General features: G+C 42.7%; 1 protein-coding gene across 2 annotated transcripts in view; it reads left to right on the top strand.

The window, feature by feature from the left end:
• LOC123754118 (nonsense-mediated mRNA decay factor SMG9) overlaps nt 1-17,368 on the top strand; it is a 117,839-nt gene that overhangs the window by 8,076 nt on the left and 92,395 nt on the right. Inside the window, exon 2 of one of the 2 annotated variants that reach the window (XM_045736315.2) lies at nt 7,504-7,698. The exons of the other annotated variant lie outside the window; for it this stretch is intronic. Coding sequence (XP_045592271.1) covers nt 7,672-7,698 — 27 coding nt within the window. The 5' untranslated portion in view covers nt 7,504-7,671. The remainder of the gene's footprint in view (nt 1-7,503; nt 7,699-17,368) is intronic. 2 annotated transcript variants of the gene reach the window in all.

Here is a 17,368-nt window from a genome sequence, read left to right as displayed (position 1 = left end):
GCCGTGTAGTTGTTTCTCGCATCTTTGTATCGCTGGTATGTTTGGGGGTTCGGCCTCTTCCTGTATTGATTCCATTTTTGTGTCTTTTGGTCTCTGGCCCTCTCGCACTTTCTGTTGAACCAATCCTGTTTCCTAGTTCTGCTTCTCTGTTTTGGTATAAATTTTTTTGTGCCTTTATCATATATTTCACAAAACCTGACATACATCTCATTCACTTCCTTGTTGTTGGTGTTGGAACAGTGTTGTCTTTGCTCCAATAATGGGATATTACGTGTTTCACACAATGTTTTATCAACATACAAATGGCGAAAAACACATATAGTTCACCTACAGTCTCGTATCTTTCCAACGCTGTAATCGTGGAAATTCTGATCCATCCTCACCTTCAATGAAATCAGCCGCAAGTCTGTTCGTTTTATGAACAATATGTTCCATGAGCAGCTCATCGAAATATGCAGTGAAGAATTCCATTTCACTCATTTCGTCACCAGTATCAGGGAAAAGATCTGTAATTCCCACATCTCTATTTTCAAAGTCGGGAATTTGTGGAACAAAATCTTCCCCATCACTCCACACAAACAAACTTGCTGTCTTCCGATTGCCATTAGCTGCACCACGGCGAGGAATCCGTGCAGATGCGACGAAACTTTTACTGGCACTAGCAGGTGTAGCAAAACTATTCTCCGATTCTACATCACTAAAACCAGAGAATGATTCACCTGCTTCAGACTCGTCGATCATATCATCATAATCTGGTAATGGAACACATGAACTATGTGCTTGAGCGCGAAGTGGTGTTGAGTAGTAGCGGGTGACTCGTGGTATCCTCACCCTCGTGGCACCACCATGTTCACTCTCACCACCCGGTGTTTTTATATCCTCAGGCTGTGTATAGTCCTCATCTATATCTGAGTCGTCAATATCAGTTTCGTCAATGTCTTTGAACAATTCATTGGTAATTTTGTCTTCGGTCAATGACTGCGTGACGCAGTGCGGAGCTTTTCAACCTCCTTAAGTGTTTGTGTTCTTTGTGATTATTGTTACACCTTTTGCCACTTTATCACTCATAATTTCCATTTTCTTAGCAATTGCAGAGCATATCGTTGACATACTTTTGCCATACAATCTAGCAAGTTCAACAGGCCGCATATCATTTTCATATTTATGAATGATCTCTTGTTTTTGTTCTATGGTCATCCTATGGGCACCTGACAGCGGAGTGGACAGTGCTTCGGATTTGTAGTCCTGAGGTTCCGGGTTTGATCCCCGGTGGAGGCGGAGACAAATGGGCAAAATGTTTCTTTCACCATGATGCCCATGATGTTACCTGACTGTGTGTGGTGACTTCTGTTATTGCCTGAACTCACCATACCAGCTTAGATGAACAGTTATGGTGAACAAAACATGTAGATACTTATGTACAGTATAACATCTGTATATATTGAATAAAAGCAAAAACAGTGGTGGGTGGAGATTGTTGGCGAGTGAGGTGAGGATGGGAGTGGCAGCCAGTGGCTGGCTGGCAGGTGTGGTGGCCACTCCTTGTTGCCTTTTGACTCACCATACCAACTTAGTGGTTCGTTATGGTTACCAAAACATGCAGATACTTATATATAACCTGTGTATATAGTGTAATAATAGCAAAACTATTTGTTTGTTTTATAACATAATAATAGAATCACTAATATGCACACCATAATTTTCAGGATAGCGATGGTTCACACATTTTATTATATAAATATATCACACTACATACCACTGAATATTATTACTGCAAAAAACTAAGAAAAAATAAATCACATTGAAATAATTAGGTAATAATATCTTTGTGGAAACTCCCACCTGACAGCTCCGGTGAAGCAGACCACCTCCGACACTTACTGTGTCAACGCCTCTTTTTTGCCAGACTTCCCCGCCCTATTGCAGCCAAAATATGTCGCCTATGATTTTTTTATTCTTTTTCCTGTTATCAGGGAACACATATAAGACGAAATAATTTTTTGCAATTTTTTGTTGTGCCTGGCGGTGTTGCAGGCCAAAAAGAGCCCTTAGCGGTTTAAGGGTTAAACGAATTCTGAGCACCAAGGCAAACAACGAGTACAGAATCAAATTTTTCCAAGAAATTGAGTACGAATACCGAAAAATACGAGAACAGGGGCATACGAGAACCGAGGTTTCACTGTATTTCCCAAAAATTGGTATTGGAACACAAAAGTCTTTGCTCCAATAATCTGTGATGTGTTTTACAATGTTTCATCATCATACATGTTGAAAGAAACATAATTTTCACCTACAGTAGTATCTTTCCATTGCTGTAAGTGTGAAAATTGTAATATTTCCTCATTTTCAATGAGTTCAGCCACATATTTTTAGTTTCTTGAACAACATGTTTCATGAGCAGCTCAGCAAAATATGCAGTAAAATAGTTCATTTCGCTCATGTCCTCACCAGTAAATGGGAAAAGGTCTATAACCCAAATATCTGTATTGTCAAATGCAGGGATTTGTGGAACAAAATCTTTATCATCACTCCATACAAGTACACCTGGGGCCAGACTCACGAAGCAGTTACGAAAGTACTTACGACTTGCTTAAGTGTGACAGTCAACCCCAACCATCTCTTTCCTGTAAAATCTGTGTGGAAAGTGAGAAAATTATAGAAAGTGAGTAAATAGTTACACAGGATCTTCCAGATCGAAAACCAAACTCACTGTCTGATATTACTGTATATTGTTTTTCTCTAGGTGTTCTACCCATTTAGTTTTAATTATTTTTTCTAATATTTTGACTAGTGTTTCCCGGAGGTGTCGCGGGCCGCCTTTAAGCAGCCAGAGTTGTCATGAATTTATTTTTGGGGCATTATTTCGTGTCTAGGCATATTTTACTACAATTTTTTTTCACTCAAATTGTTTTAATTAATATACTGTATGTCACTTGATGTGTCACTTGATGTTGTATTATAATACAAGTTGCATACATTATATACACACTCGCTAGTGTCACAATGATGTGCACACAATTGTTTTTGTTTACTGTAATATGTTTTCAGATTTTTCATCAATATATACACACACTACTCAATATGTACAGGTTTTTGCACCGTTATTGAGCATTTACAAGTCCTGGAGACAGTAGTAGTCGTTGAAGCAATTGACGTGACACAAAGGGACGGAACACACTTCACACCATGTTTATACTAGTTTACATTTTTGTGGTCTTGTTTATGTGGTTTTACAAACCATGCACTCACCCTGGGCTATTGCATGCTTTCCAGATGGTGGCAAATATTTTAGTCTGTACACTTGAAAGGCCTTTGTGTAAGTGAGCCTGGGTGTAGCAGCATGGTGCAATACCTGTACTGGGCTCTGAATGGGTCTTTGTATGCCAGGAATGTCTTTGGCAAACTTTTTTAGTAACACCTCCACAGGCCCCGGGTCCTGTGGAGGAGGACCTTGGGGCTGGGGAGGGGGGCTGACTTGGGGGCTTTGGGCCATGCTGGATTCCGCCTGGGTTTTACTGCCCTCTGAGCGGGGCTTACTGTTACAAGGGGTAGGATTTTCTTCTCCCTTTCTGCGTACTAGTTGGACTTTGTGTCTGCCCCTCCCCTGGTTCGGTTCAGTGTTCCCCCGGGAGGCTTTGGTTCCGTCTTTCCGGAGGTTTTCGACTTATCGCATCCAACCTGTTGCGGTGCGGGTGGCCCTTGGGGCAAACTTCCTGCATGACCCAGATTATGCCTCAGCAATGAATCCCTCGGCTTTCAGGTTTGGGACTTCTTTCCCTTTCTGGCTCCGTTACGAGGTTCCGGAGTCGTCCTGGCTGGCGGAATGTCCTGTCTTTACCTTGGGGGCCTGGCACTCCTGCCGTTCCCGCATGCTTGAGTGGCAGGAGGCTTCGACGGTGCTGCAGGTTTTCCTGGGGGGGCGACTTAGAGCACCTCAATGAGTGCTTGTTCGCTCCTGCCCTTCCCCGGGATATTGGTGTCGTTCAGCTCCATGTGCAGGTTCCCTCCCTTTCCGCGGCGCAGGTGGTGGAGGACTTGCACGCCCGGGGCCTTTTGGCTTCGGCCTTGCATTTCTTTTCCCTCCTCGAGCTGTCTTCGGACTGGCTCAGGGAGGATGTGGGGGTGCTTGGGGCTGTTCCTGGTTCTGTCGCCTTGGCCGCTCACTCGTCGGCTGCCTTGATGAAGCTTTTCACGCCGATCTTGCGGGATGCGGTTGCGCTGTTTTATGCTTCCCAGCTCGCGTGTTGGCAGGCGGTGCTTGCCGCCTCTGTGGAATCTGCTTGGGCCTTGGCTCTTAGTATGTCTTCACCCTTTTGTCCTCTCCTGTTTGAGGCTTCCGCCATTGCGTAGTATATTCTGGCTGCTTCAACTTCTTGCTGTCCTGTGTCGGACTTACTGGTTCTCAGGGGATCCCGTGGTGGGCCTTCCCTGAAGGGTTGTGCCAAGGCTCGGGGTTCCTCTCATCGTGGTAGGCCACTGGTGTCGGGTTCGGGTTCGGCTCCTCCTACGGGCCTGCCTTCACCTGGTCGGTGCGATGTTTGCTCTGTGCGAGATTCTGGATCTCGTAAGGGGTGCCGGCCCTTTTGCAGTTCGCCCCATTCACAGGGACATGGGGGGAATGCTTGCACTGTTCACTCATGCCTGGTCCCACGATTCGTGGGCGTTTCGGGACGTTTTGAACGCCCTCCGGTGGCGTTGAGTGGCTCCCCCCCCCCACCTTCTGGGGGTTCGGGGCTGGCGGAGAAGACCTCTTCCCCTGCGCTCTGTCAGGTCGTCTTGGAGTGGGTTCGCCTTGGGTGTGGTCGAGTCATACAGCACCCACTATCCCACTCTGCCCAGTCATACAGCACCCACTAGCCCACACTGCCCAGTCATACAGCACCCACCAGCCCACACTGCCCAGTCATACAGCACCCACTATCCCACTCTGCCCAGTCATACAGCACCCACTAGCCCACACTGCCCAGTCATACAGCACCCACCAGCCCACACTGCCCAGTCATACAGCACCCACCAGCCCACACTGCCCAGTCATACAGCACCCACCAGCCCACACTGCCCAGTCATACAGCACCCACCAGCCCACACTGCCCAGTCATACAGCACCCACCAGCCCACACTGCCCAGTCATACAGCACCCACCAGCCCACACTGCCCAGTCATACAGCACCCACCAGCCCATACTGCCCAGTCATACAGCACCCACCAGCCCACACTGCCCAGTCATACAGCACCCACCAGCCCACACTGCCCAGTCATACAGCACCCACTAGCCCACACTGCCCAGTCATACAGCATCCACCAGCCCACACTGCCCAGTCATACAGCATCCACCAGCCCACACTGCCCAGTCATACAGCACCCACCAGCCCACACTGCCCAGTCATACAGCACCCACCAGCCCACACTGCCCAGTCATACAGCACCCACCAGCCCCCACTGCCCTAGACATGACATTTCAAATGAAGGCAAAAGAAGCTCGACTAAAACCTTGCTGAAGCAAAATGTCTAAATTAGGGTAGGAATGAGGAAGAAATATCTTGTTTACAAGGTTATAAGAACCTGGAAGCCTGTGAAATAGTACAATAAAAACTTACAAACAAAATCATTACTTGGAAGGGTAGTAGAGGTAAAATGGAGTGGGAACAAGTTAATGAAAATCATATACAGATACAGTATACTATTATAGATAGTGGGAGATTAAAAATTCTGGTGCTAAATGATCTAATACAGCATAAGTTGTCAGAGTTTTTCACACTAACAGACGAATGTTGAAGATAATATTTTGAATGAGGGGGCTGCTTAATTTGGAGATGGGACAGAAAAATTTGAAAAAGTGGAGGAGTGTCTTTGCTGGTGAAAGAACACCTGAAAATAATATACAGTAATTTAGTAGTTGACAATCCAAGAGACGGTGACATAATGGCACTGGGGATTTGGAATCAAACGATAAACTGAGAATCATAAATGGCTGCAGTACACGGGGAAGCAACACATGGAGAAAGGAGCTGGATGACAAGTGAGAGGGCCTCATAATGATCATGGGGGACATTATAGAATGAGCAGATAGCTGGATGACAAGTGAGAGGGCCTCATAATGATCATGGGGGACATTATAGAAAGAGCAGATAGCTGGATGACAAGTGAGAGGGCCTCATAATGATCATGGGGGACATTATAGAAAGAGCAGATAGCTGGATGACAAGTGAGAGGGCCTCATAATGATCATGGGGACATTATAGAAAGAGCAGATAGCTGGATGACAAGTGAGAGGGCCTCATAATGATCATGGGGGACATTATAGAAAGAGCAGATAGCTGGATGACAAGTGAGAGGGCCTCATAATGATCATGGGGGACATTATAGAAAGAGCAGATAGCTGGATGACAAGTGAGAGGGCCTCATAATGATCATGGGGGACATTATAGAAAGAGCAGATAGCTGGATGACAAGTGAGAGGGCCTCATAATGATCATGGGGGACATTATAGAAAGAGCAGATAGCTGGATGACAAGTGAGAGGGCCTCATAATGATCATGGGGGACATTATAGAAAGAGCAGATAAAGATGAATCACAATTTTTGGTACTTGGTCACTTCAGCTTCCAATCAATAGGCTGGGAGGCCTGTGAAGCAAAGAGGGGGAGGACACAAGGAAGTCACATTAACGTGTTGTATCAATGAAAAGATTGGTAGGAGCTTTGAGGAGGATGTGAACCCATTCACTAGGTACTGTACTCCCAAGCTAGCGCCCTACACCACTACTCCACGACATAGGGGCCTCGTAGCCTGGTGGATAGCGCGCAGGACTCGTAATTCTGTGGCGCGGGTTCGATTCCCGCATGAGGCAGAAACAAATAGGCAAAGTTTCTTTCACCCTGAATGCCCCTGTTACCTAGCAGTAAATAGGTACCTGGGAGTCAGCTGTCACGGGCTGCTTCCTGGGGGTGGAGGCCTGGTCGAGGACCGGGCCGCGGGGACACTAAAGCCCCGAAATCATCTCAAGAAGATAACCATGGTCAAAACAAACTTTTTACCATACGTGTAGAAATAAAGGGAGGAGGCTGGGGCATTATATGTTTTGAACCCTTGGGCTGCTTCATTAATATAATGAGTCCGTCCATTTGTGGACCATCAATCACAAGAGTAATAGTACTACTGTATATGAGTTTTGTATTTACAAATTAGATTAAAATATAGAGAGATATACATGATTAAATAATACTCCATACTCATTGGATATACAGAATTTCATCCAGTATTTCATAACTGAAATTTTATTATGATATTTGCTGGACCTAAAATTTTGATATTGTTCCTTTATTTTATATCATTACAGTATTACATTATTCATTATCTGTTATTAGAAAATTCTCAATAAAGGAATGATTCCAAATAGTCTGAATTTTTTTACTTTTCCTAAAGCACTATGATATCACAAACACAAAAATTCTTCTGATTAATGAGTTTTATATAATAATAACAAGGCTTTTCTTCCTTTTAGGTTATTTTAGGTGCATTCTAGTGCATTCGATCATTGATGTCAATCACACTGTGACCCAACCTACTGTATTAAATCAGTTGATGTACGTCGCAGCCTCAGGGTTAAGAATACAGTAGAGTGACGTGTGTGTTCTGGTGCTACTCTGAAGCAGAGACAGTTACGTGTGGCATGCAGTGTCAAGCCTACAGTATCACAGTGAGTGATAACCCGTGTGTCATGTTGCAGCAGGACTAGAACCTCCGCAGGTTCCTGACCGATAGCTGTACACTGTTTATATTTATTCAGATGGGGTATTTGATTGAGAATTGTTAACGTGGATAGTGCAAAGATTACAAACGTGAAATTTATCAAATTAAGCTAATCTACATAAAAACAAACAATTGAAAACATGTTAATTAGAGGAATCGTAATGCCAAAGGTACAATAATTAGACCAGCACACTTTTTCATCTGAAATGCCTACAAAAATCAATATAGTAGTGAACTCATCAGTTCCACAACAGTATCATGAGTGTTGGTGCATTCTAGATGGTGTGCTGCCTTTTGCTTTTAACCATTTCCCAGCAACTGTGGAGTAATGTCGGATCAAGGTGAAAACCAATACCTTTTATGTATGTAGAAAACCATGTATGTAGGTCACCCTTGTGCCTGTATGGTGGCCTACATACATACCGGCATGTAGCGTGTATGATAGGTCATACCCGCCCATGTACAAAAAATAAAAAATATATAGCGGAAAAATAATTTTTTGTTATAGCATTATTAATTTATATGCAAAATATAAAAAAAAATGCGAATATAATTGAATATTTATTGTCTCACTGGGTGGAGGGCCTATGCAAGGCTGTGCCTGTTTTTTTTTATTTTTTTATTTATTTTTTTTTTATTTTTTTTTTTATTATTTTCTACCACAGACGTGGCCAGACAATTACAATGCTAACCAACATATATACATTTTCTTCTGTCCTCCATGGACAGGGTTAGAGATGTGTTAAACATATAGTTCAAGGGTTTATTGAACAATCAACCACAAAAGACGATTCGGTGCTTTTAAAATGCTAAGCTAACCTACATACGTAAATACATAGATACACAGATTTACGTATTTACGTATGTAGGTTAGCTAAGCATTTTAAAAGCTGTGCCTGGTACTTGTCAACGCCCAGTGCTCGACTTTGCTGACGCTTCCTGTTTCGTCTTCGAATGGTTCACTGATTGTTTTATCACTTGTTTTTCTGTATTTACATCCACAGAGAGCTATTATATCCATATTTGCATCACCTTACCTTGAGGTTACCTTGAGGTGTTTCCGGGGCTTAGCGTCCCCGCAGCCTGGTTGTTAACCAGGCCTCTTCGTTGTTGGACTGATCAACCAGGCTGTTGGACGCAGCTGCTTGTAGCCTTACGTATGAATCACAGCCTGGTTGATCAGGTATCCTTTGGAGGTGCTTATCGAGTTCTCTCTTGAACGCAGTTAAGCCCCTTATGTGTAGTGGAAGCGTGTTGAACAGTCTCGGGCCTCTGATGTTGATAGAGTTCTCCCTCAGAGTATCCGTTGCACCTCTGCTTTTCAACGGGGGTATTCTGCACATCCTGCCATGCCTTCTGGTCTCATGTGATGTTATTTCTGTGTGCAGGTTTGGGACCAGCTCCTCTACTATTTTCCACGTGTAAATTATTATGTATCTCTCCCGCCTGCGCTCAAGAGAATACAGGTTTAGGCTCTTTAGTCGGTCCCAGTAGTTTAGATGTTTTACTGAATGGATTCTAGCAGTAAAGGATCTCTGCATGCTCTCCAGTTCAGCAATTTCTCCAGCTTTGAAAGGGGTTGTCATTGTGCAGTAGTACTCCACACCAGTGTCTTGGAAAGTAGCATCATTGGTATAGCATCTCTTAGTGTGAAAGGTTCTTGTTATCCAACTTGTCATTTTTCTTGCAGTTGTGACGGCTACTTTATTGTGTTCTTTAACCCTTAACCCTCAAACCGCTAGGGGCCCAAATGGAATTCACACCCACAGGCGCAACAAAAAAAAAAATTCCAAAAAATTCTTTCGTCTTATAGAAGTGTTCATTTTAGTTCCCTGATCACGGAAAAAATAACAAAAAAATCGTAGGTGGCATATTTTAGCCGCAATAGGGTAGGGAAGTGTGGCAAAAAAGGGGCGTTGGCAGAGCCTTCGCCAGATGAGGTCTACTCCGCCCGAGCTGTCAGACGGCAGTTGCCACAAATATATTATTACCTAATTATTTCAATGTCTCTGATTGATTTTTTCTTAGTTTTTTTGCAGTAATATTATTCCATACAGTGAATTGTGGTATATTTATATTATAAAATGTGTGAACCATCGCTGTACTCAAAATTATGGTGTGCATATTAGTGATTCAATTATTATGTTCATAAAACAATAAACAAATAGTTTTGCTGTTGTTACACTATATACACAGGTTATATATAAGTATTTGCATGTTTTGTACACCATAACGAACTACTAAGTTGGTCTTGTGAGTCAAAAAGCAACGAGGAGTGACCGCCAAACACCAGCGAGCCACTCACTCCCTCAACACCACCTCATTCACCCTCATTAACCTCCTACAATACTCTTTCTGTATTTATTCACTATACACAGACGTTATATATACGTATTTACATGTTTTGTTCACCATAACTGTACATCTAAGCTTGTATGGTGAGTAAAGGCCACAAAGACGTAGCTACTCACACAGTCAGCTGATCGGCGGCCGCCCTCAAGGCCAGACGCACTAATATTTGTCCTTCAACAATACTGTTTGTGGCGTTATTATGCTATATACACATATTATATATAAGTATCTACCTGTTTTATTCACCATACCTGAACAAATAAGCTGGTATGGTGCCCAAAGACTATTGTGGTCACCAGTAAACAACATAAGTCGCCCACCGCCCTCACCAAAATGGCGGCTCCCAACCTACTCCTCTTGCTGTTTATACCCTATATACACACGTTATATATAAGTATCTACATTTGTGTTCACCATAGCGAACCACTAAGCTGGTATGGTGAGTGCAGTCAATAAATGGTGGCCACACACAGTCAGAAGACGACGCCACAACCCTCCCTCGCACAGCCTTACGCCTCCCTCCATGGAGCACAGCGCTAAATATCAGCACAATCCTGCTATTATCAGAATCCTGGTCAGTTTTATCACAGTCAGGGGGCTTCAGTAATACTCTCACTGCTAAATAATAGCAGTATAATATATATTATGGTATTTGTAGGCGATGCTGTGGTCACAAGCTGAACAGCGGTGCTGTGAGCTCGTGCTGCGTGCGCCAGCCTTGGTGGCTTGCTCAATACTGACGCTCTCACACCCAAGAATGTTGGCCTGGATTTTTTTTCTAGGTGGCATCTGGCAACTATCGGTCGTGGCTGTACTATAGCTGCCCCTATCCCAGGCGGGGAGTTTAAATTATAGCGCTAGACACGAAATCATATATAAATGATGTGCGCGGTTTCGGTTTTGTCACTGATATCATTTATATATGATATGCGCGGTTTGAGGGTTAAGCTGCTAAGGGGTCCTGAGGAGATTTACACCCCTGTGCGTAAGAAAAACAAAATAATTTTTTTTTTCTTCTAAAAATATTAATTTTTGTTCCCTGAGCACGGGAAAAAAAAAATCGTAGGTGACATTTTGGACGCAATAGGCCGAGGAAGTTCGGTAAAACGTGCGTGTTGACAGAGCAGTCGTCAGAGGCGGTTAGCTCCGCCACAGCTGACAGGTGGAAGTTGCCACAAAGATATTATTACCTAATTATTTCAATGTCTCTGATTTATTTTTTCTTAGATTTTTGCAGTAATATTATTCAATAGTGTGTAGTGTGATCGATTTATATAATAAAATGTGTGAATCATCGCTATACTCAAAAGTATGGTGTTCATATTTGTGATTCAATTATTACGTTCATAAAACAATAAACAAATAGTTTTGCTGTTATTACATTATATACACACACATTATATATAAGTATCTACATGTTTTGTCCACCACAACTATACAACTAAGCTAATATAGTTAGTTCAGGCACCAAGAGACGTCGCTACTCACAGAGTCAGCTGGCGGCTGCCTCCCTCACTCATTCAAGGTCAGGCGCACTAAAAGTTCTCCCCCAACAATACGGTATGTTGTGTTATTACACTATATACACATATTATATATAAGTATCTACATGTTGTATGCACCGTAACTGTACACCTAAGCTTGTAGAGTGCCCAAAGAGCATAGTGGCCACCCTCTACACAGTTAGACAAGTCATATAGATGACGCCACCTCCATCACCCAAATGGCTCCTCCCAACATAATCCTTTTGCTGTTATTACACTAATACACACACATTATATAGAAGTATCTACATTTGTGTTCACCATAGAAATCCACTGAGCTGGTATGGTGATTGCAGACAATAACAGGTGGCCACACAGTCAGTAAACGACGCTATCTCCCTCCCTCCCTCCCTCAGCATTACTCCTCCCACACAGTCACTGGTGGTGGAGGCTGACTCCATACACAGTTTCAAGTGTAGATATGACAGAGCCCGATAGGCTCATGAATCTGTACACCTGTTGATTGACGGTTGAGAGGCGGGACCAAAGAGCCAGAGCTCAACCCCCGCAAACACAACTAGGTGAGTACAACTAGGTGAGTACAGTGCTAATTATCACAATAATCCTGGTATTATCACAATTGTGGTCATATTTATCAGTCAGGGGTCATCTGTAATACAGTACTGTCATTGCTAAATAATAGCAGTTACATATTTATTTTGACATTTTTAGGTGATGCTGTGGTCACAAGCTGAACAGCAATTCTGTTAGCTCATGCTGCGTGTACCAGCCTTGGTTGTGTGCGATGTTAGTGCTATCAGTCTGTAATTTTTTGCCTCTGCCTTATTTCTGCCCTCTATGGAGTGGTGCTATCTCTGCTGTTTTTAGTATGTCAAGGATAAAGCCAGTATCTAGGATTTGTTTCCAAAGAATGTGAAGGGCCTGCGATAGTGTTTTTTTAGTCTTGATGAATATGGTGTTCCAAGAATCAGAGCCTGGTGCAGAGTGCATAGGCACACTGTTTGTGGCTTCTTCAAAATCCAGTGGGGATAGGGTGACATCTGATATATGATTTGATGTTGGTATCATATACATGAAAAATTCATTTGGGTTATCAATCTTTAGTGTTTTGTGGCTCGCTGAAAATAGTCGTACTGCTTCCTCAGAATCTCGCTAATTCATTTCCCACTATTTTTTATGGGGAAATTTGCTTCGGTTTACAAATTTTCGTGTTACGAACCATCTCCAGGAACGGATTAAATTCTTAAACCGAGGTACCCCTGTAACTGTACTAGCTAAGTTCTTCTATTTCAAGTGCCGTATGTTGAAGTATGAGGATGATGATAGGGGCTGGATGTGTGAGGTTTTCCAAGCAGTGTTCTATTTTCATTAGTTGGTCTTTAAACTGCTGATGATTTGCCGCCAGTGACTTATATACAGGGACAATAGATACATTTAAGATCTCTATTTTGATTATCAGCACTTCTACCATATCATTTGTGGTGTTTAGCAGCTCAGTAGAGATGAGTGTGTCTTTGATGTAGAGGCTGAACCCACCCTGTAGTCTGTGTTTGCTGTCACATCTGAAAAGATTGTACTCCGAAATCCATATTTCACCATCGTGGTAGTCCTTGTTGAGAGTTTCCGTTAGGGGAAACTCCGGGAAAATCACACATGTAAAATCCAGACAATCACACATGTAAAACCCAGACAATCACACATGTAAGACCCAGACAATCACACATGTAAAACCCAGACAATAATTGTTTAAATTGTCATATGACAATAACCACATTTCCCTAGTAACATTGATGATGATAACCACATTTGTACCATGAAATAGTAGCAAGATTTTTCTGTGGGGAGCCCCATTGGCTCCCTGAAGCTATCCAGACTGATATGTGCTATTTTAGTTTGGGGTCATCAGTCATGGAAGTTCTATGCCTACCGGGAAACCACGAGCCAGAACCTGGTCCTGTCAGAGAGGTGCAGGGAGTAATGGCCTATGAGCACTCTACATTTACAGTTACAGTATGTCACACTTGCCATCGACCGGGAAGGGCACCCAGAAAGATAGGCGAAACAAAACAAACCACAAGCTGGTGAAAATTGCTACTTAAATCAGAACAAAAGCAAAAGAACTCCCCTAAAAGAAAAACACAAGCAAATAGTCATCCAACTAGCACGCCCGCTCAGGCGAGCCGGCTGCTCACCCCACCTGTTCTTGACTGGTGTGCTTGGTGGTCAGACGTCATCTCTGGCCTCGCTTACCTGTTCTGGCATTTGCCCTGTGTGGCTGTACAAGCTGTGTGTGTGTGGTGTGGTGGCCAGGTGTTCTTTTGTACTCTGGGCTGAGGGTACAACCAACCTAATGCAACCAACGTGCTAAGTTGGTTGCCCACCCGGATGCCCCCGAGGCTGCACCATTTTGGCTATAAGGACCCGGACTTAGGGGGTGTTAGTCGCTTTGACTTTGGTTCAGTAAGTGCTCCCTGGTCCTTCCTCTGTTGTTTGTCGTGCCCCCTCCCCATCCTGCTTCTGGCTCCCAAACGTCTGAGGGATTCAGAGTTGTTGCAGAGTTTAGTTGGTAATGAGACTTGGGGCAGCTTCAGGGGGCTGACCTATTCAGGTTGGGACGGAAGCATTCAAGCCAGTTCCTCCTGCAGAGGCTTCTTGGTCCCACCAGCAGGTCCCCTCCTTTTCTGCCTATTCCCTGGACTCTGCCTTTTCTTCAGGGGTAGAGGGTATGGAGGACTACTCTGTCCTGGGTCCAGAGTTGGGGGATCCCGGGGCTGAGGAGGAGTTGACCTGGGGGGGGAAGGGGGTCTTGGGCCCTGCTTGGGTTTTAGTGCCCTCTTTGCTGCTGTTGTTGCAGGGGGAGGGATTTTCTTGACTTCCTTGCCTGTATGAGTATGATTTGGGGTCAGCTCCTCCCCAGGTATGGTTCCATGTGCCCTTGGGTTCCTTGGCTCCTTTCTTCCAGAGGTTTTCTGCTTCTTGGATCTCGCCTAAGGAGGTTCGGGATGAGCGTGCTGTGTACTATTAAGTCCTCATCTTTTGAGGTCGGCTCGTGCCTTCTACACAGGAATAAATAGTCACCCAGATCTATCAGAAGTAAATCATATCTTAGGGTCTGATCCCCCATAAAGCCCTGTGATGGCATAGTAAGACTCCAGGTACTCATAAGGGAGGGACACGAAAACATAAAGTAAAACTTATAATCCTATACTGTACTATCAGATCTTGAGAATTATTATATAACAATATCAACTGACTAATGATCACACGTAAATGTTATAGGTATATGCGTAATATAATGGCTTACAAACATGTTTACTTGTCTAGTCAGATATAGTAATCAACCAAGGACAGGAACAAAAGAGAATACACTAGACTTTAGTAGGAATTACATGTTCACAGAACAGACTACCACGAGCTACTGAGTTCTGCTTCCAACAACACTGTCCACACCCGCCTCTGGCTACTCCTCCCAGAGTTTCCAAGGTTGGATAATAACTCTTTACTAACACACTACAGACTGAAGTACTCACTCTCAGACACAATCACACTTAACATAATATTTCATACACTCTAAAATGATAACTAAAAGCATAAATAAGCTCAAAGAAATTAAATAAACAATTACTTCTAAAAAGGGTGCAGGAAGCTGGCAACATACACTGGACAAGACTAGTCCTCACTCACATCTTACACGTACGCTTAGTGTCCACTTCACGTACACTTCCCAGGCAAAATCCTGCTCTCTCAACTGCCACATCCTACCATAAACATTATACATTTCTCTCATATACATCCTACAATCTGAGATGGGTGTATGAGATTTGTTACTGTGAGGACCAGGTAATTTACCTGGGTTGTAACATAGCCTCACCTCAGAGAGAAAAATGTAATTAATTGAAGATTAATTGCATTTTCTTCTAAAATAAGTACAAAACTAAGTACATGAAGCATCAAAGATTGTAAAATAGAAAAGTTTGCAAAGAGCTTCATACTAGCAACATCATAATGAAGATGTAGAAAACAAATGCACAATGAAATGTAAGTAAACACATCTGATGAACATGCAGTAAATCAGGGATATAATATATATCAAGGTATAGCTCCTGGCAAAAATGGAAACCCAAATATAAGTTATTGAGCAACAGATCAAAATTGAACATACTAAGTCTCACAGGAGAATTCTCGGTTAAAAAGTTTTTCTCCGATCATGTCCTACGCCACTGTCTGTATACAGTATCCACTCAATTTAACGGCCTCTTTTATACCGATCTGCCGGTATTAACGACCGGTTTGGGAGCCCAGTATCTGGAGCCTGCTATACCGGTCTGCGGTCGATATTACCAACGGTCGGTATTGGGTTTGTTGTGGCATCAGCGTCCCCTCACATGGCGACCAGGCCGCCACCAACCTGGATCGTCCAGAGTCATATATTACATCTTAATTTTCTTTTAAAATGATTCACTTTAATGAAGAAAATTGTAAATTATTATTAATAAAATATTTTGAAACAGTTTTTATTAAGCAAAAGTCTTTGTTTTCTTATTAAATACCTTTTATAGTATGTATAGGCACTAGGTATTTTTTTTCCCACGGACCTAGTATGTACTCCACCGGGCCATGTGTTCCCATTGTTTACCGTGAACTCGCGCGGCTAGCTTCAATTGTGAAGGATATTACTGTACTGTAATTGTGATCTTTTTAATTTACAAAATGCCAAAAGTTACCCAAAGGAAGCGCCTGATGGTTGCACAGAAGCTGGAGTTAATTAAGAAACTTGATAAAGGATATTCTCATGCACGAGCAGCAGCAGAGTTTAACATCGGGAAAAGTACAGTAAGTGACATCAAGAAACAGAAGGATACTCTATTAAAATATGTGAGCACAACAGAGTGTTAATTAAGCCTAGACAAAAAGATACTGTACAGTGTAAATATACAGTAGAAATAATTGTCAATAGTGAAGTAGAATTAGAACTCATGTGAATTAGTAGTAAGGCTAGCTGTTGTGTGAAGTGAGTGCCTGAAAATAAGTGTACTGTACATACAGTATGTACCCTATATACAATATAAACAATATAAAACAAGCGCTGCAGAGGATGACGTAATCATCACAGCTTCGTAATCTTCAGCTTCATTAAAAGTAAGTCAATTTACCAATTTTATTATAGTATTACAAGATATTAATTGTTTTTTTTTCAACAAAAGCTACATATTAGTCTCTGCAAATGTATATTCTATCGTCAGCAGAGAAAAGGCGAGCTCAAAATATTTCGTCTTGGCTAGCTCTCAGTGACAAGGCTCGATCGCCATTGTTATGGCATGGCCGCCACAGCCTGTGTCGTAACATTAAAAATACATTACCTGCACTGTTCAGGGTAAATCAAAACACATCTCTAAAATTTTATTAAGACAATATTAACTCACTGATTGATACATGAAATATTTTTCAATACAAAGGAATGAATCAATTTTTTCCCACCCATCTGGACTTGATCAGAGCGTGTTCACACATCATCCATGCAGCAGCCAGCAACTGACTTAATCGTCGGCCGTGCACTAAATTGGAATGCAATTACACAATGAACTTTATTTAATTTTAGTTATACAGTATAAAATATATCCTACCTGAATGTTACTTGAAAAATTACCCGACCCGACTTAACTTCGGAAATAACGGAGCTCCGTAAATAACGACTAGGGCTCAGCCCCATATAGGCTGTTAAATTGAGTGGATACTGTACTTCAGGATATTTACACCTGT

Source organism: Procambarus clarkii, chromosome 6, assembly GCF_040958095.1.
Source record: "Procambarus clarkii isolate CNS0578487 chromosome 6, FALCON_Pclarkii_2.0, whole genome shotgun sequence".
NCBI lineage: Eukaryota > Metazoa > Arthropoda > Malacostraca > Decapoda > Cambaridae > Procambarus > Procambarus clarkii.
Note: the sequence above shows the minus strand (reverse complement) of the source record. Positions and strands in the feature narration are given on the sequence as shown.